This window comes from Passer domesticus, chromosome 23 (assembly GCF_036417665.1).
Source record: "Passer domesticus isolate bPasDom1 chromosome 23, bPasDom1.hap1, whole genome shotgun sequence".
Taxonomy (NCBI): Eukaryota; Metazoa; Chordata; class Aves; order Passeriformes; family Passeridae; genus Passer; species Passer domesticus.
The window spans coordinates 3,384,787-3,410,088 of record NC_087496.1 but is presented as its reverse complement, the minus strand read 5'-3'; the positions used below and the strand labels follow the sequence as shown (position 1 = coordinate 3,410,088).

Here is a 25,302-nt window from a genome sequence, read left to right as displayed (position 1 = left end):
AGGAGGGACACATGCAGTAAAGTGAGGTGGGACAGCATGTACGACATGTTGGCCATCCCATCCCATCCCATCCCATCCCATCCCATCCCATCCCATCCCATCCCATCCCATCCCAACCCATCCCAACCCATCCCATCCCGAGCTGGCAGCTCAGGCTGGGCTCTGTGCCCCATCACACAGCAGGAGCACTCGCTTCCCTTCTTCAACACACCACTCATGTTGGCTCAAAGCAGAATCTTCAAAGCAGAAAAGAGGCAGAGCAGAGACACAAGACCTGGGATGAACACAGAAGGAGCCTTACACGAACCATCTGCTCCCTCTGAGAGGTGTTTCCCTGCTAAAAGGGCCAGGAGAGGACACGGCTCTCTGGTCTTCCATTAATGAGGTGATGTGAGGACAGGCTAATGGGAGCAGATCACAGCATGTGCAGCTGACTGGGGAGGAACAAGGCAGCACAGAAGCAGGCAGAGATTTTCCCACCCAAGTGGATCCCCCTTCTCCCTGTGCCTCTCAGCTGGGCTCCAGATCTGATATACAACCTATAAATATCATCTGCCTCCTCTCCAGGGAGGATGAAGACGGCAGGCAATGTGCTTAATGGACAAACCTCTGAGACGGGAGGATGTCTCCCCTTCCCAGGGACAAGCACCTCTTCAAGCTGGATATTTTTTGCAGATGTTTGTCCTCCTTGCCAAGAGCCAGGGAGAATCAATATATCCAAATATACCAGACTTCTCCCAGAGTCCCTTTGCTGGTTTGCTGCTGATGTATAGACAGATGATCTCATGAGACCTCTGCCACATCAGGCCACTGTGTCTCATCTATCTTAAGTGCGTATACGAGCTGTGATTACTGCTGTGTCTGAGTGCCTCACGTCTGGAATGTGTTTACCCTCCTGCAGTTCTGTGAGACGAGGGTCTGCGATTGTTCCTCTTCCAGGGAGGCCACGGAGGTTAAACGGGCTGATCATGGGGGATATCCTGGATGTGGCCACATCAGGATCCTCCAGGCATCTCCCCAGTGTCTGCCTTTTAGCACTGAGGCATCACCTGCCCCACAAATGACAGCTCGGCCTCAGCTCAGGACTCGAGCTCTGTACAGGATCCAGCTTTCAGCACCCAGCTTAATCCTGAGATTAATGGGGGATTCCCACCACACAGACCTCTCGATCAGACCTCTTACAAGTAAATACACCATCAGCCAAACCATAATGTTTTCCTACCCTGGCAGCCACTGTCTTAAGCCTCACACCAGAATCCATCATACTACAGCAATAATCAAAAAGCAATTAGATAAAACCATGGCAGAAAAGTCCATCAAGGGTCATTAAGGATGACGACTTGGATGCTGACTCTGGCTCGGGATGTTTGTGTGTGGCAGAGTGGTGCTGGATGAGCCAGTGGAGGGATCTGCATGCACACACCCAGTTTTACACCCTTTCCTTGTGCCTCTGGCCCTGCCATGGCACGATAACCCCACTTGTCTGCCCACACAGCCCTCTTCATCATAACTGCTAAACTGTGCCTGCTCCTCCTGGGACAGAGGCTGCTGAGCCTTCATTCCTCCTGGAAGATCCCTCACTTCAATTCCTTGGCACATTTCCCAAGCTTAATGGGAGGCATGACTAGTTTTGTGTCTGCAGCACAGATAAATATCCCCTGGATAGCTCAACGTGGTGCCACTCTCTCTGCCAGTGCCTTGGCGTCACCCTGAGCCTGGTGGCCCGGCGTGCTGTGCTTTTTCCCAGCCAAGAAATCTCAGCCTTCATCCACCGAGAGATGAAAACTGGCCTGACAATATGACAATCGCCATGACAACATCAGTTACCCCCCAAAAATAAATAAAAAGCCCAGTAACTATGGAAACACCTGAGTGACCAAAACCAGGCTATTAACTAGAAGACCTCACCGCAGTTTACAGACAGCATCAGCACCGCAAGGCTGGGGACTGTAATCCAGCCAAAGACTTGGAAATACAGACGTGCTCAGCACCTAAGGGTGCAAAATGGATATTTATGGGCACCCACAGTGCTGCCTTTCAGACCTCTGAGTCCAGGTCTCTGCAACTTCTACCTCCTCTGGGCACATGCTGCTGCCTTCCTGCCAGGTGTTATATCCAGGCCACTGTTATCTCTGTAATTCTCTCCCTCTTTGCCTCCTTTGCTCCCTCCTTCCCCCCCCGAGATACCTCTCAATTGCCATCCCAAGGGTCTGGGTCCCACAGGGGTGCCAAGAAGGGATGGAGCTTCCCCATCCCATGCCAGGTCTTGGTACCTCACAGCAGTTTCAGAGAGCTGAGTTTTGAAGCCCCAGTGCCTGGCAGCTCTGCTGGTACTTGTGATGCCAGCTGGAGCATCCAAGCCCAGGACAGAGCCTCAAAGCTGTTAAGTCTCCTTTGTTGAAGCAGAAGAAGCTGTGACTCCAGCAGCTTCACTCCTTTTTCCACCTCAATCTGTTCATCTGCATTAACAGGAGTTGCTGTGAGTTAATACAGCATTACTGGGAGGAGAAATAAAATAAGACAGAGAGAAGTGAGGCAGAGGGACAGAAGACAGGCTGTATCACACCTTATTTGGACTGGCCACAGGCTCACAAAACACTTCTCCAGAGCTAGCAGCCTGCTTTTGTTCATGCAGGAGGATGAGGATGGGCACAGGTAGGACCAAGGTCTGAGAACTGATGGAGGCACCAACAGGGCCAGCATGCCTGCGTTTCATAAAATATGAATCAGAAACCTCCCTTGCTCAGGTTCACTGAGCTCTTCAGTTATACCATGAACTTGGTCTCCTCATCCCAGCTGCAGGAACTCCTCCAGCCCCCAAACCAAGAGAGCTTCCAAAATGGGCTTCACAACTGCTAGAACATGGCAACAGCTGCAGGCAGGCAAATTCAGCAGAGTTTCCCAGCCCAAGCCACTGAATGCAAATTCATTGGAGCAGAGACTGCAGTCAGAGGAGCCTGGAGTGGCTGGCAAAGGATCTCAAGTGAGATCAGTCACTGGTGAGCTGGGCTGCTCTCGGTGTGCATCCTCTGAAAGGCCTGCCCATGCACTCCCTGGTGAGCAAACACTCTTCTTTGCTCCATTTCCCACCAAGAGGTGCACTGTGTGCTCACAGGTGCCAAGGAAATCATAAAACCCGTGAAGTGCCTTTGCACAGAGCAGCACTCACCAGTGTCAGCTCGGGGGCTGATCCTTCAGCTCCTGGTGTGGCCGTGCCTGGCACACACAGCACTGGCACAGCCTGTCCCGAGCAGCACTGCTGAGAGCCACTTCCCCACCCGCTGTGTGAACCCTTAAATTATGCACCAGCATTCTCCCAAACAATTCTCCCTCATCCCTTTTCTCTACCACTTCAAGAGAGATGGAGAAAGATGGTGAGAAGGAACAGGAGGCAGCTCGCTCGAGATTTCCCACGGGATGAGTAGAACAACAACCAAGAGGGGCCAGCAGCAAGCTTTGGGTTTTGCTTGCCCCTGGCACTCTGAATTAGAATGTATCCTACATCCCAGATCTGCTAAAGCACCTCTGCATTTTCTCTGGCTCTCATTTCAGTCCTCACACTTCCGATCTTCATCTTTGCTGTGTGTGGTGAATGCAAATTGGAGAAGTAGAGGTTCCCCTTGGTGGCTTGGCAGACCTAGAAACAGAGGAGCTGCCCATGGAGATGGGCAGCCATGGAAGTTGTCGTGGGCCACCTCTGGGCTCATCACCCTCCATCAGCAGGAGACCAGGCTCTGGTAAATCTCTGTGATCATTTGTTCCCTTTGAGTTTTGAAAGCAGAATGCCTAATCATGGCCAAAATCAGGAAAGAGCTGCTGCTGCAAATTACACAGCGCCACAGGTAATTTCTGATTAGCTCACTCTTCCTCTCCTGGTGCATCCTCAGTTTCCATAGCAGCTAAGTCCTAAGTAAAATGGAAACATCTGGTTCAAGCGCATGTAAAGATTCCCTGGGGAAAAAAACCTGCTGGATGGCAGCAAACACAGAAAATAGCCCCTGTGAAAGACAGAGGCATCAGGAGCTGGGAGCCTGGTTAGGACAGGATGGATGGCATGTGGGAGAAAGCAGAAAGGGGCACATGAGTGGGAGACAAGGGTTCTGGGGAGCAGGAGGGGATGTAGGAAGGAGAGTGGACCTGTGGGAAAACAAGATGCTTGTGAAAAACAGGTACTGAGGAGGCTGAGCAAAACAAAAATATGTTGTCAGGGTAGACAAGGGGAAGAGTAGGAAGAAGAGGCTTCAAGATGGGATCACATGGACTGCCTCAACCACAAATGCTGCCTGATGGTGACACACAGTGACAGTAACTTTGATTCCATAGAGAGACACTCAGGGATGGGGAGGAGCACATGGATCCATGCACAGACCCTGACCAAAGCCACCAGCTCAGAAGCAAGACCACCTACAGTGGATAAGCCAAGATGTGCTCTGAGGGAACGGTTTGTAGAAACTCCTGTCAAGGGAAGGGGCTGAGATGCCGCCAACTCAGCTTGCTCTGCCTGAGCTTTGCAGAGTGATGGATCTGGCCCAGCCGTTCACTCCAGCACAGACAAATAGCAAAAAAATCAATGGAGCTGCAGCGAGACACTGCAGCCCTTGTCAGGAGCTGAGCAGGGAGAGCAGCCACGGCGCCATCCGCCACTGCCGCCCCTGCGTCGGCTCCTTCGGCTGCCGGACGTCCCCCAGGAGAGCTTGAGGCAGTTGTCTGAAACAACAGCCCACGACGGTAAAACCTCGGGGGAAACACGACTCTGAGGCGGAACTGAAGCGCTTAGACAGGATCACAGGATCAGAGCCAGGCATTGCCGCTTGGCCGCACGGCTCATCCCACCCAGAGCCTCCAGATCTCACCCCCGGCTCACCCACGAGAACCTCGCAACCGCCTGGGAATAACAGGGCAGCAAAATGCAAAACAAGTGCCAAAAAGCAGCTGGGAAAGGGGGTTGAAATTATACGGTCCTGCACGCCTGGGAATTTGCTTCCCAGCAGTCACACCCACACAGTTCTGCTGAGGTTTGCTTACCAATTAACAAGGCCACCAATTAATGCTTCATGTGTTTTCCTGCTCATTTGCACTATTTACAATCCTCCTTTGAAGCAACCTGTAAGAATTGCCTGAAAAATTTTCAAAACATGGCCAGACAAGCACATTCAATGTGCAATGAGAGTGGCCCATGAGGAACCCCATGATCCTTGTGTGTCCCTTCCAACAGAGTGTATTCCCTGATTCTACAAATCTCTAAGCACAACAACCCCAACCTGGCACCTACAGCCAGTCCTCCACAGGACTAAAACCATCAGCTTCTCTTCCAGACCAGCAGGATGGATGTTCCTCCACCACAGTCACCAAGTTCTGTGTTGAGTCACATCTTTTTGGTGCATTTCACCTTCTCCTGGCAACAGAACGAGCCACTGACCCCTCCCCAGCCACAAACAAGAGTGTTGTGCCCTTCCCAAAATATTTCTGGTAACATTTGTTTCTTACCTTTGGGTGAGATGTGTCTCCAGGTGATTGTCGGGTCTGGCCTGCCCGTGGCTATGCAGGTGAGGCTGACATTGCCGCCCTCGTTGATGGAGATGTCAGAAGAGATCTCGGTGATTTTTGGAGACACTGCAATAACACAAAGAGGAGAAGGAAAATGAAACTGGTTCTGCTTCAACTCAAATCTTAGACTGTGGGTGAAGGAGGCTGAATTTCCATCCTCCCTCCGCTTTGACAAATTTTGCAGTAGCCCATCAGTCTCATCTGACTTGGCAGGAACAAACAGGGAAAAGAGGGGGCAGAGAAGACACAGCTGAAGTGGGAAGAAACTGTCGCTAGAGGGGATTCAGTCATTTTAGGAAGGCTTGAGAAACTCCTCCGTGGTGTGAGACAGTACTTCTTCCTACCCCACTTCCAGCATTCCTTGTGTTCTCCTAGCCACGACAAACCCTTCCCAGCAGAGCTGCATCTTCCTGAGGAAACACGAGTCACCCCCTTCAAACTCCTGCAGCTTTTCCTGCAGCTGTGCAGGTTCTCTGCCAGGCCCTTGTGAGCACCAAGAGGAGCTGGGCATGAAGAGAGAGTCTGCTGAGGAGCCTCTAAGGTCCACCACCCTGCAAAGGGAGGGAAATTCTGCGGGGATGAAAGCCATTCCCCTGCATTGGCACTGCCACCCAGAGCACGCAGGAGTCAGATACAGGGGGTCCAGGCCGCAGGAGGGGACACAGGTACAGGATGGGGGTGATGAGGAGGGGGCTGGGAAGGGATGAGGAGCAAGCAGGGAGCACTCAGCTCCTGCTGCTGCATGAGCAGAGGACACGATGTGGCTGCTAAGGAGGGCTGGGACATCTTCTGGTGGGGATGTAGGAGGGAAAACCATCAGCTGCTGTTATCAGCCTGCACCTGCAGAATATAATGAAGACTGTCACCTTCCTGGGTTTATTTCCAGACTTTCTCCAGAGCCCAGCAGGCACTGGCACCCTGCTGCAGCGCTTTGCAGGAGAGCCACAAACCACCTGCACCTTCCACCCTTGCTGGGAGAGCCAGAAACATCACCCCACTTGGGGCTGCAGCCCAACACCCCAAATCCTGACTTGGACCCCGCTCCTGACCCTCCCTTCCCTGCCTCTCCCCACCTCCCACACCTTCCTGGGCTGCGCCAAACCGGAATGACTGCAATGGCCTTGCACGCAATGCCTCTGCTGTGCAGGTAAGTAATTTATTGATCCGTAAAGCACTCCAAGACGCTCTGGAAGGGATTATGTCATGCCAGTGCCGTGCAATAAAATAAAAAATGATGGATTTTTTGTGAACATGATGGTGATTTAGGGTTTGTAGTTGGAAGTGTAGTTAAAGTACATTTTAAGTGGAAATCAAGGTGGGTAATGAATTATTCTCTGTTTTGAAGGGCTTCTGGGAGTTCATTTTTTTGCTGCTCTGGGCATGATGGCTAATCTGCTAATCATGCACTGGAGAACAGCTCTGGATCAGCTGCTCCCAAGCAGAGAGGGCTCTGGGGCAGGGCTATGGAGGGCACAAAGACAACACCTAAAAAATATTAATATGCTTCAGTGTCACTAAGAGGACAGCACATTCCTCATGGGACCACTCAGAGCTGGGAATGCTTTGCCCATGGCCAGGTCCATTGAGGAGATGCAATTAATTACAACGTCGTTATGATTGCCCCAGTGTGTTCCTGGTGAGGCTGGGACTGCCAGCCAGGAAATCCACATGTGCTCTGAAAACACAGAGTGTATGGTCTCCACAACAAAAAGGGGTGTATTACTTGTCCCATTGTAATTTTGGAGAGGTGGGAAGAGCCAAGGGGAGGTGCAGTGATCGCCCACCTTTGCCTGGGAGCAGCAAGAGCTTCCAGCTCTAAGTCCCAAAAAAAATGAAAGCAGTATCCATCATCTTTAATGTGCTGTTTGCTGCATCACAGAGGAACCTTTCTGATGTTTTTAACTGCTGAATCCACATCGACCCAATTCAGCTTGTTTTCCAGAGGCTTTAAAAAAAGCAAGTCAGGCTTTACACTGCTGGTCTGGGACTGCACAGACCCATTTTCACCAGCCCAGGTGAGAGACAAAAATCAACTGACCAGGTTATAAAACATAATTAAAACAATTTAAACTTGGGTTTGATTGATAGGACAAAGGGGAATGCCTTAACTTGAAAAGGGTTGATTTAGAACAGTTATAAGAAGTTTTTTACAATGAGTGTCATGAGACCCTGGCCAAGGTTGCCCAGAGAAGCTGTGGCTGCCCCATCCTTGGAACCGTTCAAGTCCAGGCTGGACAGGGCTTGGAGCAGCCTGGGAGAGTGGAAGGTGTCCCTGCCCAGGGCAGGGGATGGAACTAGAGGGTCTTTAAGGTCCCTTTCAACTCAAACCTTTCCATAATTCTATAAAAAGCAACTCAAACTGCACACGCAACAGGGGAGAAGTTCACCATACTCTGGGGCAAGCTCAGGACACTTTGAGAGAGACACAATTTACTGTGTCCCATCTGGAATGAGAGGAGGCAAGAACATCTGGGAAGCAAACCAGAGAAACATCACTGAAGCTGTTAACTAAGTCTGGAATTGTCTATGCAGTGGTAGGATTTAATACGGTGGTTATTGTATGCTAATTAAATATTTGAATATTTTACTGCACAAACTATTCCAAATGCCTTTCTAGAGACACAACAGGTGCTTTGTAAGGCTTTTACCAGACTAGGGAGGGAAATCTTAATAAATAAATGATCCAAGCATATATTTAATATTATTTAGCAGTCACTGGTGCTTCCATTCCCTCTGCATTAAAGGACTTTCACCAGCGCTTGACATTTCTGCAGCAGTGGGGCAGAGGAGACATTTTCACTGCTGAAAGCAGGACACAGATGGAGCTGTGCCCCTTTGGGAATGAATAAATAAATAAAGCTAAGTAAATGCAGGCTTCCCAGGCGGGAACCCTCTCCTTGCGGGCAGTCCTTTTGTGTTCAGCATCTCTCTTGCTCGGAAGTGATTAAACATGGCAGTGTTGGCCAAGCTGCTCCGGTGACACTGCACAGATTTCCCCACAGGCAGGCTGGTGCTTTATTGATCCAACTCTTTCTTTTTTCCCCCTCCATCTTTGATACAGTTCTGGGGAAAGTCTCTGGGTGCTCTCAGCCCCCACCAGGTGCCCAGGGCATGCCCCCAGCTCGCCCCATCATGGTGCACACAAGGAGTCCCCAGGACAGAAAGCAGCTTGCTTAAATATTTAACCAAAGCATATGGTGAGCTGCACGTTTGAGGGTGCTCAGGCAGGTGATAGATGTCTTTCCAGATCCAAGCATATGTGCCTGCCGACACACATCTATTCCCTGGCGCACAGACACCCTCCTGCCACTGGCACAGACCATATCCCTGCTCTGCTTTCACCTCCAAACACCCGCTCCTGAGCCAGCACAGGTGTGCAGCTCACAGATCCCACGTCTGCAACGCACAGCAGTGCTGCACACAGATCTTCACATCGTGGGAATGTGGTGGGGCTCCCTGGGCATTTCTGCCACCTCTTCTCCCACAGCACCCACTGCAGTACCGAGGCCTTCCCTGATTATTCCTCCAGCTGCCTTTTACAGCTCATCCCAAATTGCATAAACATCACCAGCTTTGCCTCCTTGCCTGGGCCCTGCCACCTCCACTTCCATCAACATCACCTCCCCACCCACCTTCCTGGCATGTACTGACTGTGCTGCTTGCCCTTGACCCCATGCCCCCAAGTCTATCTCCTGACACCCCCCATCCCAAATTTCAGCCACACAGCAGGCTGAGTGGAGGGTGCATCTGGAACAACCTCTCCACCTCAGACTGGCAAGGGGACTTCAAATCAAGTTGCCTATTCTTTCTTCAAGGAGCAATTGCATTTTTTTTGCCTTAACCACTCCCTTTCTATCCAGTTTTGGCAGGCAAGCAAGTAGTGCAGAAAATACAGCCGTGACTTTTCCAGACCAGCAAACCCCTTCTGGTGTGGGAGTGAGGCAGAGCAGGTGCTTGACCCAGCCAAGGGGTCTCAGCCCCTGGCACAACCTGGGAGAGAGTGGCTGTCCTGGTAAGCCCAGCCCTGCTTCCCTTTCATAAAACATGCAAACCTCCATCTTCCAGCACAAGCAACATCTGCTCCAGATCAAAGGAAACAACAAACAACAACTATAAAAGTGTCTGGAAGAAAGAAAAAGAGGGAGAGTCAGACTTGCATTCTTCAGGCGATCTGTGATGTGCACTGGCAGCTTCCTGAGCATCAGCCTGATGCTGCTCCTGCTTCTCATAACAGCTTCTTACTGCTGTCACACTCAGACTTCCCTGTGTTTTACAGAGTTTGCTGCCATGAATGCTGCCACTGGGATTGGGTGAGGGGGAGTCCTGGGTGTCCTATCCCTGCTCACAGCAATGCTGAGTCAAACTGAGCCCTCCCTCAGGCAGCCGAGGGTCTGCCAAAGGCAGGGACCCAACGTCCAGCTCCAGAACTCCTCCAGGTCGTAACCAGAGCACTTTGTAGTTGCCAGGAGAAGGTCAGGAGAAGGTGCAGTGCTGGCTGCCACAGTGCCAGACACCTCCATGGAGCCTCCTCCCTCTTTTGTGTTCCAAAGCTTTCTGCCTTTAGGGAGCAAATTGAGAGCCCTGTGCCTTCAATTACAGGTGTATTATAATGGGCTTTTAAATCAGTTTGTGCTGCTCTAACACAATTATAGTTAAGAGAAAAGCAGGGAAGGCTTTGTCTTTCTGTCATATCATACTTCCATCATTACATCCTTCCTTCATATCATCCTTCCATCATATCAGGAGCTGTTTTGAGCCCGTCCAAAGGTGTGAGGAAGGGCAGACACAGCCTCAGAGCCTGCTCAGTCACAAATGTTTGCACACAAATCCCTTGTGGGTGTCTCTCCTGCTTCCCAGGGCTGCCTGGACCCTGGGTTGGCACCATCACCCCCTTCCTGGGTTCATCACAGCTTCACCAAGGGACTGATCTCCCTCTTCACAAACCTGGCAGCAGCCAAAGCAATGAAAAAAGAAGGCTGGAAACAAAGAGGACATACATAACGACCTTAATAAGCAATTAATAAATAACTAATGACAATTGCTCGTTCTAAAGCGAGGCGTAATGAGATGTGTCATACGGCACCAAAATGCGTCTAAATGATTTCCCAAACAGGTAACGGCTCCTGTTGCAGGGAAGCTTGGAGGACACGAGATTTTTTACGCCCGTCTCTGCAGCAGGTTATACAGCACAGCATCATAATAACTCAGAGGAGGAGGGGGAAACAAGACGTTCCCAATCATTCATTAGTAAAGTATTTGTGAACGCGGGTATAATTCACCGCATAAACAGCAGGGTTTCTGCAGACAAACTTTATAGCTAAGTGCCAAAAGGGAGCCCAATCTGATTCCACTTACGACAGCATAAATCAGCACTACTGCTGCAGTCAACAAGGGATACACCACAATAAATGTGGCACAAGAGGAGAGTCGGGGCTCAAGCATGTGGATTTTTCCCTGATTTCTGGATGGGTCCAGGTCACGAGCCTGGATCAAGAGCAGCTCCCTAAGGATTCAGGGTGATGCCTTACTAGATTCACTCCCCTGTTTTCAACATTTTGAAGGGATCTGCATAATTTTTCCTAGCAAAAATAAAAAAGAAAACACCTAACACCAAGCCCCACACCTGTGGGGAATCAAACCAGAGTTTCTTTGCATGGCTATTAATGAGCAGATTTAAGAGGAGGCAGAATGCTTCCCTCAGGTTTGGGAGAGTTCTGTGTTCATGTTACAATGCCCAAAGGAAAATATGGCACTGCTCTGGACTTCGTTGCCTCCTTTAAAATGAGTCGAATGATGCTGAGTGAAAAGAAAACAAGAAGAAAGATATAAAAGCAAAGTTTTTCCATTATTATCCATGAAGAAATGCAGCCAAACAAGGAGTGTTTGGCAGTTCAGCTCCCTGTCTAGACAGATCTCATTTTCAACTCCACACACGCTGCACGGATCTAGTTTCCAGTTTTTGCACCCCGAGCCACCTGGGATTCCCCCTGTAAGCCAAGCAACGCCTCATGAAAGGCAGAAAATTGAAGGATCTCGAATCCTTAAGACACCGGCATCATTTTTCTAGCATTATTGACACCTCTGCTCAAGGTACGACAGCCTCTCTCACAATTGCCTCCACGGTGACCATCAAAGTGACAGTGACTCTGTCACACCCTGCTCAGGGGATGCAGGGTCCCCAGCTCCTCTCATTCCACTGGGTACCAGTGAAGTCTCCATCAGACCCTTGGGAAAATCCCTTTGTAGGGACGAGCCAGAGCGTGCTGACAGCACCCCAGAAAGTTTGAACACGACTTGTGGTTAATACAAAGCTTGTCAAACCCATCACCTCGAAATGCTGAATGTCTTTATTAGATTCCTTTATCTCCCCCCAAGATCGGAGGGACACGACGAGATGATTCTCAGCGGAGATGTCATCATCCAGAAACTAATTAAAGGCTGCGCGGGAAGTCGGGCCACGCACTCTGGAGAACAAAACGCATTAGCAACCCGAGTCGGGGAAAATATTACAAGTGAACTTCAGATCAGAAAGGGCGAGCGAGGGATTTCACAGCAGCTCTCCTCTCCCCATCTTTCCTCACACTCATCCTTACACTCCCTCATCCTCGATAGGTGACCCCAGCTTGGGGCTGATTAGGACCAGCCTGGGACCTGGGGGATGCAGGCCAACAGGGGATCCTTTCCTCCACCCTGGGAGAAAAGCATGATTTGTGGAATTTCCTTTATTTTTAATCACAGAAAAGCATCCTTGCTGTGGGTCAATAAGTGCAGAGAAGAATGGATGGATGCTGGCTCTGCCAGAGTGCTCCTGGCAAAACCCTCAGTCTCGTTTGGTCTCATCTCTCCATCAACGTAATGACAAGAATTTCTCATCCTTGCAGGCTCATGAAAAAGACAACAACATATGAAATTTTAAGATACCCAGAGCCTATGGCCACAGGAACTGGACGTGGGGGCATTTCTCCATGGGGACAGATGCACAGATCTAGTATAGAACGTGTGTCTCAAGTGGATGTACCTGCAAACAGCCCTTCCCAGCCAACCTGGAGTCTCCAATAGAAGCAAATATCCATGATATTGCTCATCTGATCCATCAACACACGCTGTCCTGCTAAATCCTGCACAAACCCCCAGCTCCCCGTCCCACAACCAGCCAGAGTGGTCAAGCCCCCCTGCTCTCCTGCTCCCCACTCTGCTGCTGGAGAGCAGAGGGGGCTCTCACTGTCTCCTCTGTCCATGCAGAGTGGGCATCATGCCAAGGGCTGAGCTTGCCAAACTGCCCTGTGCCACTTCACTCTTCAAAAGGGACCTGACAGGAACAAAGGAGCTCAAACATCCTTTCCAAAGATAAATCAGATGCTCTAATGCAGCCTGCATCTCCAATGAATATAGGGCAGGTGTCTCTGAAGTGAAGCATTAGTTAAAATGATGCTCTTTAAATTACATTTCGGCTATTTCAGGCAGACAGGTTGTGTGTGGGTTGGGCTGGGTTTTTTTATGATCTATCTAGAGGCTTAAAAAGACACAGAGAGAAATAAATCTCTCTTCCATTAAAAACACACTATGCTCTTGCATATTTGTTCTTATCTTGGCACTCTCGCTCTCGTGCTCCCTCTCCCAGGGCTGGAGCACAAAGTAAGTGTTTGTGATTACACTTCCACCCTGACACTCAGCTAATTCGAGGAGCTGCCAGCCCGTGCCCAGGCGGAGCACACGCCTCACCCACCCCCGCAGGAGGATGAGCTGTGCTTCCCCAAATGCCTCGCTGGACCCAGTGCCTTTACTTCAAAAACCATTGAGATTCGGGGTGTTAATGTGGAACCACGCAAAAGTTCCAAGTTTTGATTGAGTTTGTTTGTATCTTCTGAGTCTATCCATGCCCTTTTTGCCTCATTTATCTATTTACATCCCTCCATTGCCAGCGCTGCCTGTCCCCAGACAGTCCCTTCCCTCCCATCCTCCCTGAGCTCCAACTCTTCCAGGTGCCCCTCATGCTCCAGACAGGGCTTTTACTTCTGCTTGGGCTTCTTCCCATCTTTTCTTTTGACTCCAGTTAAAAATTAATCGATCAGGCAGGGAGCACAGCCCTGTTATTGTCTGATTAGTTGGTCTGGAGGCTGCTACTTATGCCCAGACTCTGTTTGTCTGGGAGAACAGAGTGGGAGAACAAAGCTTGTGAAGTGGGAGAACAAAGCTTGTGAAGTGGGAGGTCAGCAAGGTCCAGCAGTTCAAAATGAGCACAGGTGAGGTGATCCATGCCTCCATGTGCTGCCACTCCTCCTATCCCCATGGGAACATATCTCTTGTGACTCATCCATCGCTCCAACGGCGGCAAAGATGGCCCTGATCCGTTCCTTACTCCTCTTAGTCATTTCTTTACATCCCTGCTTTTTCAGGCTCTCCTTCTTGGGCTCCAAGAGCCCCCCAGCTTTCCTCACCCCTCCCATGGAATATTTCTGGTCCCTCATCCTATCCCAAGGCACATTTCTAGGCCAACTCACAACTTCCCCAAACCCAGGGGACCAGCCCAAAGCTTGGCCAAAGGTGCCAGGAACAAGCAGGAGTGCAAATACCAATGACCCAGAGTCTGTGGGATGATGCTCACTGTCCTTCCCAAACCTTCAAATGTGGTTTATCCCTATCATCAAAACTCTGGGAGATAAGGGAGCGTTATCATTCCCACTTCACGGATGGAGAAATGAGACCCAAAGATCAAATAGGCCAGAAGTGCCTGTTCAGATCAACGCTCTGCAGCACCTGCCTCTCAAGCTCTGTGGAGCTTGGAAAACCAGGTTAAAAAGGCACAGGGAGAGCAAGGGTGGCTGCCAGGGCAGGCATTTCCATTGGGCTGCACGGAATGAGAGCTCCACAGTTAAGAATCAGTCATCAGGCCACTGAGACACAGCTGTGTATCCCTGTACATAGAGGGGCAATTAAAATTCCAATTGCCAATTTCAACACAACCAAGGAGCATTTGAGAGAGCTAAAAGCAAAGGAAAAGGAGGGAGCGATGGTCCCACAAGGGAAGGATATTGATGTGCCTGGAGAACGCGGGGGCTGTTCTCCTTTCCCATTAGGACTGCTCCTTCATTTCCTGTTCCTCCTAAACAAAGCCCTCGAGCCTTCTTCTCGGCCACACTCGTGCCTCCGAGAATGCCAGAAAAGCCACAGGGAATTATCCCCGCCAGAGCATCCTTAATTTCCCTATTTGTCTTCCTAATGCCCAGCCTCATCACCAGCACCATCTATTCCCCATGTGCTCCTACTTTACATGGATGGACTATTTTTACCCCATTCTTCCTATGCCTCTTTTTCCTCCCATTTAATCATTTTGGAGGCTTTTTATCCACACTTTCCTTTCCTTTCTTTCCTCTTTCCCTTTCATTTTTAATACCTGTGGTTCTCCGATTCAAAATCATTACTGTTTTTAACTTGACTCGAGCCTCTTAATTAAGTTACTTTCCATTATTTTTTATCTAGTCCATTTGTCTACATCCCCCGCACCCTCCCTAATTCTCCCTTTCCTCCCCAAGGCAGGCTGGGTATGAAATCTTACATTTCCATTTGGCTAACAATCACTTTGAATTTTTAAATGCTATTAAATTGGATCACACCAGTCACTGGACTGGAGTTGTCGAGCTGTGATATTTACTCGCGCCAGTCAAAGGGAAATGAAATTGTGGCGGCGCGGGGGGGAGGCGATGGGGGAGCCCAGATTTATTCTGCCCGCGGTCCTCGCAAACAGGCACAATCCCCTCGGATTTCTGAGCGAGTTCAAAGGAAACTCTCACGCTCAACCATGAATGTATTGTAATGTCTTTAATAAATCAATTACTTGTTGGCAGGGAAGTGTCACTGCATCTCCAATCCTTGTAATCACCTCAGCCTTGCTGTGTTTTAAGTGTGGAAAGCCCACGGAGGTAGACGGGGAGCCAGGAGTGTTGTCAGCGTAGGGCAAAGCACAGAAAGCACCACTTTGTCTTGCCAGGAAAGGCCGAAATGTGCAGAAAGGATTTGCATCATGTAAAAACACACACACACACACAGAGTGACCCCCAGCTCCAGGATGAGCACACCATGGCGCTGGAGGGACCGCGTGGGGCTCATCCTTCCCAGGGCAGCTCCTGGGATGCAGAAGCTTGGAAGGAATGACCACAGCAGGTTCTTGGGAAATGCCTGTCCCAGGAAATCAGCCTGCGGTGATGGGAGCAGCCCCTGCTCCTTCCTGCCCAGTGCTGAGCAGGGGTATATTGCAAAGCAGCATTTTCCCACTGGCCCTAGAGCCAGACAACCTTTTGCTGCACTAATTCAGACCCTGAGTTTTGATCTTCTTCTCCAGGAGGCTACCATATTTCAATTTACTAAAAGAGGCCTTTTCCACTCAAAAATTTGCTAAAGGAATAGAGATTTGATTACAAAGCAGCCCCAGCCAAATCCAACCCCTCCTCCTCTCTCTGTGCCGACAACATCCTCCCCTCCACGACAACAATCATCTGAGCACAAACAGACAACAGAGCTTTTCAGAAAGTAATGAACTCCGGTCGGAGCCAAGGCAGGAAGGGTTTAATGTTCAGCACAGAAAGCTTGGCGAGGCCATCAATTATATAGCCCTGCTGCTGAAGGAGCAAAAAAAAAAGAGTATTTCAGACAGACTCGGCCAAAAAGAAAAGATAGGGAAGGAAATCACTGTGAGAGAGATTTAATTTCACAAGCAGGGAGAAGTGTTTGCAAAAGAGGAAGAGGATCAAAGGCTGAAGCTCTCGGGCTGGCTGCGAGGAGGAGGGATTACAAGGACAGCAAACCATGGAGGAGACATCTCTGTTGATGCCTTGTGTCAATGCTGGGCCAGGCAAGCAGAGCCTGGGGCACAAACTGGGGAGTCTGTTGGCTGTGGGGGCCCAGTGGGCAGGAGACTTGGGCAGAGAGGAGGGTGGATTGTGACCTGTTCATCTTATCTCACACAGGACAGTAAGCCAGCACGGGGTCTGTGGCCTCTCCTGCCTCATCCCAAATCCTGCCCAGGAAATTATACAAGATGCCAAAAAGGAGAGCTGAAATCTTCTGGGCATCTCCACTACTGGGACCAGTAAGCCAGAAATGAAAAATCACAGAATCCCAGAATGGTTTGGGTTGAAAGGGACCTTAAAGATCATCTCATTCCCATCCCCTGCCATGGGCAGGGACACCTTTCACTATCCCAGGCTGCTCCAAGCCCCGTTCAACCTGGCCTTGGATGCTTCCAGGGATGAGGCAGCCACAGCTTCTCTGGCCACCCTGTGCCAGGACCTCAGCACCCTCACAGGGCACAATTCCTTCTGTGTGAGGTTATGGATTCACCTAAAAGAAGAAGACCTCCCCACTCTGTCCCCTTCATACAGTGGGGCCATGCTGATCCCTTCCAGGGATCCAGTCATGGACTAAGGAACAAATTCACTTCCTTTTTGGAGGACAAAAGGGTTTTACTGCTGTCTCACAGCAGACATGGAAAACCCAAACCAGAAATATTTCAAGACCACATTTCAATATCGTATGTGAACAACCACATTTCCACTTTTTCCATTTTTACAAAGATCCTTGCCTGTTTGTTTTCCACTTCCTGCTTCTCCTTGTCTTTCTTTTTCTTATCTCTTCCTTCTCCATTGCATCACCAGAACAGAAAGGAAAAGAAAATCGCATCTCTCCCCATGTTTCAATGGAGCTCCTTCTTCCCATCTTCCCCCTCTCCTTCAAAACCCAAGCAAGAACAGTGTGAAAAAACCCACATTTTCCACCCAGTTCCCCCCTTTATTCTCCCAGTGACCTCCTCCCAGCCTTTCCTCAAGCCTGGAGATTGCTGGAGGTTCTCTAGCCCTCGGAGGTGGCAGGGCCGGGCAGCTTTTTGGCAGCTGTTCCCTTGGCCTCTCCTTTATCTCCAGCATTGTGTTCACATCTGCTTCCCCCTCTGCCTCTTTCCCTGCTGCTGGGAGTCTGCTTTTAAATCACTGCTCAGCACAGCAGCTGCCAGGCACAGGTTCCATGCCCCGTTTGGATGGGGGATCCAAAAGCCGTTTGCAAACCTCCCTCTGCCTTTTCTCTTCTCTAATTTTCTTAATTTTTTTTTTTTTTAATCCTCCTGAACCTGCCGGTGCTGCCACACTGCTTTCCCCTCCTCCCTTTTGGCTGAGGAGCTCTCTTGGCTCTGGAAGTATGTTCAGACACCTGGTTGCTGGCAGCATGGGGTTTGGCAGCAGCTGGCAGCATGCAGCTCTCCGATATGGAATGGGAGGAGAGCAGGGATCTCAGTGGGGGTCAGAGCTACCCACCGTGGCTATCAAGGATGTGCTGGTGGCCACTTGCACTGCTCCTGGCTTGTTGGTGGCTTTCTACCATGCACATTCATCTGGCTTTGCCTGCAGCTTTGGCCAAGGACACTTTTTGGTTTTGCTGAGGATTTGTAGGGTAAAATAACACAGATTTGTGCAGCATCACTCAGGAGCTGGGAACGCATTTAGGACAAGGCATTGCCATCTGTGGCTCCTGTCCTCGGCAGAGTCCTACTCCCAAGCAGGGCAATTTTGGCAGAGCAAGGCAGCAAACCCTAGGGAGCAGAGCCAGGCACGTGGAAGGCTGGATGCCTCACTGCCACCCTGCCCACGCAGTGGCTCCAGGCTAAATTCCCATTCCAGATTGCAATTTCTCTGTGCTACCAAAAAAAGAGAGGGCTATATCCTTCCGGCAGCCAGTAATGTACAAAATTCCCTGAAAAAACTTGGCTGATTCCTCCCCAACCTCCTTTCACTCAAGGTCTGTGCAGGATTGCAGGCCAGGATCCCCATGGATGCCACCTTCATGGCAAAGACTACAACAAACAGACAAAAATCCCTTGGGAAGAGCCCTTTGCTTCATCCTCTGACTCCCCAAGCCTCTGCAACAGGTTTTTGCTTCTGGACTCGCCTCCAGAGAGACTGGCCAGAAAAATCAGTTCTAAAGGCCAAAAAGAAGAGCCAGATTAAAGTATCAACTCTGAATTTATGCTCAGGACTTAAGGTTTAATAATGCAACAGAAAATCAATATTTAATAAAGCAAATGATGGAGAAAAACAGTGAATGGGAGATGAGCTGCTGCTCATGTTTTCAAACATGTAACCCCCAGAGGAGCAGGGTTGGCAGGATGGATGTGGAACCAGATTGCCACAAAGAGCTGGCACACAGGACGCCCCAGGTCCCAGTGATTCCAGCTCCGGTGTCAAGGGGAGCTCACAGGTCTTTTATTAAAGGACAAACAAGGAATTACTGCGGTGGTCAGAATCCAAACACTCATGGAGAGAGATCAAATGCTGAGGCACAAGGGGAGCTGAGCAGCTGCTGCACTGAGCAGGCCCAGACAGGGGCTGGGCTGGAGGAACACAGGCAGGAGCAACACCCCCAGATTCAGGTGCCAAAGAGCTGTCTGAGGATGGAGATCTGAGAAGCTGGGAGGGAGCACAGGGGCTAAAAGCAGAGGGAAAACTCTTGCCTGCCGAGCAGGAGAGGAGGTGGATAGTTCAGGTGGGCAAGTGGGCAATTGGGGCACTATGCAGGGCTGGAAGGTGGGGTGGCACAGCAAATGTGCATCCCTGGGCACAAACCACACATCCCTGGGCAAAGCAAACCTGCATCCCTGGGCACAAACCACACATCCCTGGGCAAAACAAACCTGCATCCCTGAGCATGGCAGGAGTGCGTGTCTGGGCATGACAACTGTACATCCCTGGGCACAGCAAACAGAGATCCCTGGGCACACTAAGAGTGCATCCCTGGGCACAACAAACCTGCATCTCTTGGCACAAAGTGCACATTCCTTCTGCACAGCAAGAGCTCATAGCCAGGCAAAACAATAATGAATCACCAGACACAGAAAGTGTGCATCCCTGGGCATGACAAGCATATATCCCTGGGCAGATCCCTCAGCCATAAGCACGCAGCCCTGGGCATGGCAAGTGTGCATCCCCCGGAGTGCTGGGTCTGGGCAGGATGAGGGGAGCTCTGCGAAGCTCGGGACAGATCAGCAGCTCTGCCTCCCTCCCCTGGAGGCTGGAGAAAACTGCAGCGAGCCCCTGCATGGCACAGAGATGTCACCTGCGCCTTGTCCCCCCACTGCCTTTCCAGCCCTGATACAATGCTGCCAGCGGGGAAAGGAGGAATTTTGCGGATACCCATGCCAGTGGTGGCAGGTGCTTCTTGAGGTGCATGGCTTAGGGTGCAAAAAGATCTGTGCACCACCTCACAAAACCTGGGGACTCTGGATAAATCCTCTAGGCAAAGGAGACTCTCACTTGCACAGGAATCAGTGCCCTTGGATGAAACCTCTCCTCTGGCACACTGCGTGTGCTGGGTTGTCTGCCTGGCCCTGCAGCACGGCAGTAATTTGTAGCTTGTGCTGGGATCCTTCACATTGAAAGATGACATATAAATATAAAACGTTATCACTCCATAACAGCCACATGCTATAAAACGCCAGGCAGAAGGATCTGGAACTAGATGGAGGCAGTGCTTTAAATCCTTCCCTGCAGAGTTACTGCTGCTAAAACAACAGACCTGCTCCAAAGAGCTCCAGCAACGGAAGGAGAAGAGGACAGACCCCGATAAAAACACCACAATTGAGGAATTAGATGAATAAGTGATGGGATTACAGCATGACCTCCCCATGTTGACAGCCCCAGGGTAGCAGTAGCACCGGCGCACCGGTGACGTCTCCTCCCATTCATCCCCTGCTGTGATTTTCAGCGGATGCTCCATGTTCCTGTAGTAGCAACAAAGCGCAGGTACCAGCGTTACACTACAGCGGGCTGACTCCGCTCCCACGGTTACGATAACAATGCTGTTACTGTAGTAACATTACAGAGCCGGGGTCTCACTGTTCTACCCTTAATTTTATTGTCGTAAGATTAAATTGCAATAATGTTATTGAGCTGCCATTAGTGTTGTCATGGCAACAATAACATTAAGGTAGCGATATCGCATTACAGTGGTCCAACCGTTCCACCACAAATATTTTAATGTAGTAAAACAAAAGAGATTACTGCAGTAACATTAAACTGCAGTGACCTCATTAAACCCCCACCGGCTTTATCACAGCGCTCCTCTGGAAACCGCACGCGGCAGTGGGAGTATCCTACGCACATCCTGGGTGCTGCTGTGCCACCCCTTTAGCTGGTAAACCCATGGGGAAGGAAGGGGACTTGCTGCACATCTGGAGACCCACACACAGCTCCAGTCCTGCCTGCCTGGAGAGCTGCCGGCACCGCGTGCCGCTGGCCTCGCGGATTCACCCGCTCCGCAGAAGGGATTAGCGGAGTCACTCTTGAATGGCTCTGGGTGAGGCGGGTGACCTCTCCCTGAAAGCCTTTGGAGAGGTTGGGTGAATGGGGCTGCTGGGAGCTCGCGTGCTCAGAAAGGCTCAAAGAGGAGCAGACTCTTGTTTTCTAGAAGAGGGGTGATGCGAGGGTGACCTCCGCAGCTCTGAGGGAGTAGTAGAGAGAGTTCCACTGAGCTCTCCTAGCTGCCGCAAAAGTGCACACAGCTGAGCCAGGCAGGATGGAAATAGTGGAGCCACAGGGATGTCAGAGGTGGGAATGCCCCCAGCACTGAGGCATGGGACATCTGGAGGGGACCACAAAAGAACTCTGTCAGTGCTGCTTGAGGGAACTCAGTGACAAACAGGACGACAGCATTAGCACTTCACTGGGGACACAAACAGGAATTAGCCACAGCCTGGGTGTACGCAAGAAAGAAAAACAGGAAGGAAATTAAACTGGTCTGTGTGTCCTGTGAATCACTGGATCTTTCTTCTCCTCTGCTCCAGTCTCCTGCCAATTATTTCTCCTTGGGAACAGGATACATCTCTCCATGACTCTCGCAGTGCCTGGCCCACTTCATCACTGGGGTGCCAGGCAAGCCTGGAGGGGAATGGTTTGGAATTGAAAAAGTTTGATTTAGAGTTGATACAAGGAAGACATTTTTTTAAAATGAGGGTGGTGGGGTGCTGGCCAAGGTTTCCCAGAGAATCTGTGGCTGCCCCTGGATCCCTGGAAGTGTTTAAGACCAGGTTGGACAGGACTTGGAGCACCCTGGGATAGTGGAAGGTGTCTCTGCCTGTGGCAGGCGATGGAACTAGGGCGTCCTTAAAGTCCCTTCCTACCCAAACCACTCTGGGATTCTATGACTTCCCTTCATCCCAAACTCCCTATTACCAAGCTGCCCTCCTTCAAACTCAAGCACTGTTCGCCTCTCCATCCTTCCCTCCCTTTACACCAGCAGGCTCATCCACAAGCTCCAGGAAGGAGCAGCATGGTGGGACACATCCGCAGTGGGATGCAGCGTGCCTGGCTCCTTCCAGCAGCAGAAGAGACATGAAACTGGGGCAACCTGAAGATGCAGCAAGGGCAGAATGTGAGCCCAAAGCAAACTCTTCCACAGTACAGACTCTGGAGTCTCTTTTCCCTCCCTGCTCCAACCCCACGATATAATTGCTAATTAATAATAACGTTTAGCTCTCAGATAGCGTGTTCCATCTTCAAAGACCTCTGTCGACATTAATGAATTAATCCTCATCAACCCCCCTGTGAAGTAGGTGACAATTATTATCTCTGCCTCACAGATGTTAAACTGATTTGCAAAGAGGTCAAGTGACTTTGGGGAGGCTGGAGGGAGCCTGGCCGGGTACAAGGCCACTCCACAGGGGAGCATGGACAAGCACATCCCAGAGAAGCAAGGGCTGGGATCCGAGGGTGTGGGGAGATGGAGAGATCTAGGGGCAGTAATGGATGTGGGACCTGCAGAGATGCTCCCTGAGGGCAGAGCAAAACGAGGATAAAGAGCCAAAAACTAGGCCAGTGCGTGAGAGTGTGTGGGAGACCTTCAGTCCTCCACAACAGCCCTGATACAAAAGGCAAGGATGCTTTGACAGAGGGACGATGATTAGCAACAAAAGAGAGCCGGGGAAGGAACACATCAGTCAAAGGAGCCGAGAGCACAGGCGAAGAGAGGGAGGATTTCCATTTCGTGCCACTGGTTTCCTCCCCTTCACTGCTTTGGGGAGCTCTCCCAGCTCCTCCATGTCTTTTAGGAGTTATTATCTAAACCTGCTTTTGTTTCTAGAAGGTATAGCTGCCCCCATGGGGGAAACGTGTGGACACACCAGTAAATCCATGCCAGAAGCAGGGGGAGGATCTTACCCAGCGTGAAACTCCAGCCCACGGCTTCATACGTGACCAATGTCTGCACATCCTCTGCCACTGGTGGGCAAATCCTTTTTCCCTCCTTGCTCCCAGAACAGGAGATGTGCAATGCAGGCATTGGTGGCACGGGCTCAGCCTCACAGGTAAGGTGATGATGACTACAGAACTGAGCCTTCCTCTCAGCAAAGGCATTTCCCAGGCACCCAGGCAGCAAAACAGCAACAAAAAGTTCTCCTTGATGTCCCACGAGTGAAAGAGGCTTGTGGCATCAAAGCAAAATTAATTGGGTAGAGTTTGGTCGTTGAAACAAAGCCGACTCAGGCACCACAGCCCCACTGGTGGCTTTATCTCACCGGCACAGACCTTGGCAGCGCTGCTCCCTGCGTGGGGACAGGTGCCACCAGCACTGCCACCTCTGCCCCCTGCCACCTGTGTCCACAGACCCCCGACTCTGCCGAGCAGGTAATTAACTCCCAGACAAAGGCAGGGATTTGAAGATTAACCTGGGCTCCTGAAGGAGTGGGGAAAACTCATTTACACCAAACAAAAGGGGAGGGGTGATTAGTTTCTCCAGTGACAACAGCAAGAGCCAGATAGGGCCAGGGAAAGTGATAAAGAAGCAGGGAAAGCGCTAATATCCCTCCAGTTGCCTGCTTTTGCCTTTTTTTTCTTCTTCTTTCTTTCTTTTTAAGCACTAAAATTCCACCATTTTCTATCATGCAAATTTGTGTGCCTAAGTGAGATTAAACTCTGGCAGGCTCCGTGCCTCCTTCCCCAAGTCCATTTCCTGCACTGAGATAAGGCCAACTTCCCTTAATGCATCTTACAAGGCAGTGGGAGTGTTTTGCAGGCACGCATTGGAGACGGCTTATTATCAATACAAATAACAGCTTTCCAGATAGCGTCCTTCTCCTCCTACCTCGCCTCTCTCCTTTAAACCCAGGAGCCCAGAGAATGGCTTAAATAGCTGAAATGTCCTGCAGGGAGCAGGGAGAAAAGGGAGGCTGTGCCTGAGATGCTGCTGCAAGAAGCAGGACTTGCTGAGGAAACCAGAGTGGGATACAGGAGAGGAGAGGAAGGAAAAGCATCACTCCTCAGAGGTCAGTGGGACATAAGTCCTGTTTCTCACTCTGGGTTTCTGCCCCACTCCAAGTTCACAGCTTGCCTATTGCAAGTGGGGCTTCCTTGGATTTTGTTTCTTTGGGATTTACTCCCAAAAACATCTCACTGTCCCCAGGGTCCAAGGCAGATTCCTGCAAATACAGGCAGTGCTTTTGGTGCTTTGTCTGGTCTTACGGCAACTCCTCCTAAGAAGGAATGAGTACTGAAGGAGTGGGAGCACCTTCCAGACCCTGCAGATGACAGGGATGCTCCCTGAGCTGCTCATTTTAGCTCTGTCTGTAATCTGGGTGCATTTGCTCAGGAGGATCCAGGTGCTAAGAACCTCCTTGTGCCTTTGGCAGCTCTGTTTTTGGCTGACATCAGCTTGGCACCACCAGCCTGACCCCATTTAGAGCAGTCCCCAAAATAGCAGGTCTGAACTTCAGTGCATTTGGTGCCAAGGGTCTCTGTCTCATTCCTGAGCTCATTTGTCCCACATTAGCACAGAGCCACCGACCTGCTATTCCTGGATCAGCAGCAACCACCTTTTCCCTTTTGTACCAGGATTTCAAGACTGACAAGTGTTTCTGAAAGCCTGGCCAATGAGGAAAAGTGGGAAAAACAGAGCTTGGATGGTTTCAGAAAGAAGGCGGCTAAGGGGCACCAGGATAACAACCTTCCCAAAAGCAAAAGGTTATTACAGAGGACACTGATCAATTGTTCCCCACATCCACTGGGAATAGGCAGAGAAAAACTCCACTTCATTTGCAACAAAGAAGGTTTAAGTTAGATATTAGCTATACATTTTCTAATTAAAAAGGTAGCAAAGCAGTAGAATAGATTGTCTGGGGAGAATGAAGAACCTGCTTTGTTAAAGATTTTCAAGAATAGCTTTCACATGTGCTTGGCAGCGAGGTCTCTGCCTGGTTGCAGGGGGACAGGATAAATTAGCTCTTGAGGTGCCTTTTCCCCACCTATTTTGGGATCTTGGCCATCCAATAGAACCAACCTAGAAATAAATGTGCAGCTCACCCCTCGCTGCAGTGTGGGGCATCCTCAGTTGCTTGTGTTTCTACCTCATTTTCTCCTTGGGGATCATTCCCGACCCTCGTACCCTGAAGGAATATCCTTCTCCCACCCCTACCCCTCTCCTGTGTTTTGCTCTCCCCCCTCCCATAGCTCTGCTCCCCTCCATCAGCCCTTGGTCAAAACCACAGATGCTCTCCATCCACGGCTGTTTCCCAGAGATATCCCCCAAACCTGGGAGGAGCAGGGATGCAGGCATGGGCTCAGAGTGTCTGGGCCTGGCTGATATGCACCCATCCTGCTTGCCTGGGGGAGCAGCAGGCTGCTGCAATCCTGGCTGCAAGGGGGAGAGCTCCTTGCCCCCCCAGCAGCTGGTCCCTTTGGAGGGCACAGCCTGCCCCGGGGCACGATTTAATTGCATCCTGAGAGG

The 25,302-nt window shown here is 50.5% G+C and overlaps 1 protein-coding gene across 7 annotated transcripts in view; it reads right to left on the bottom strand.

The window, feature by feature from the left end:
- LOC135285584 (protein CEPU-1) overlaps nt 1-25,302 on the bottom strand; it is a 357,552-nt gene that overhangs the window by 21,991 nt on the left and 310,259 nt on the right. For all 7 annotated transcript variants that reach the window (XM_064397992.1, XM_064397994.1, XM_064397997.1 and 4 more), the window contains one exon: nt 5,488-5,613. In XM_064397992.1, the coding sequence (XP_064254062.1) occupies nt 5,488-5,613 (126 nt within the window). The remainder of the gene's footprint in view (nt 1-5,487; nt 5,614-25,302) is intronic.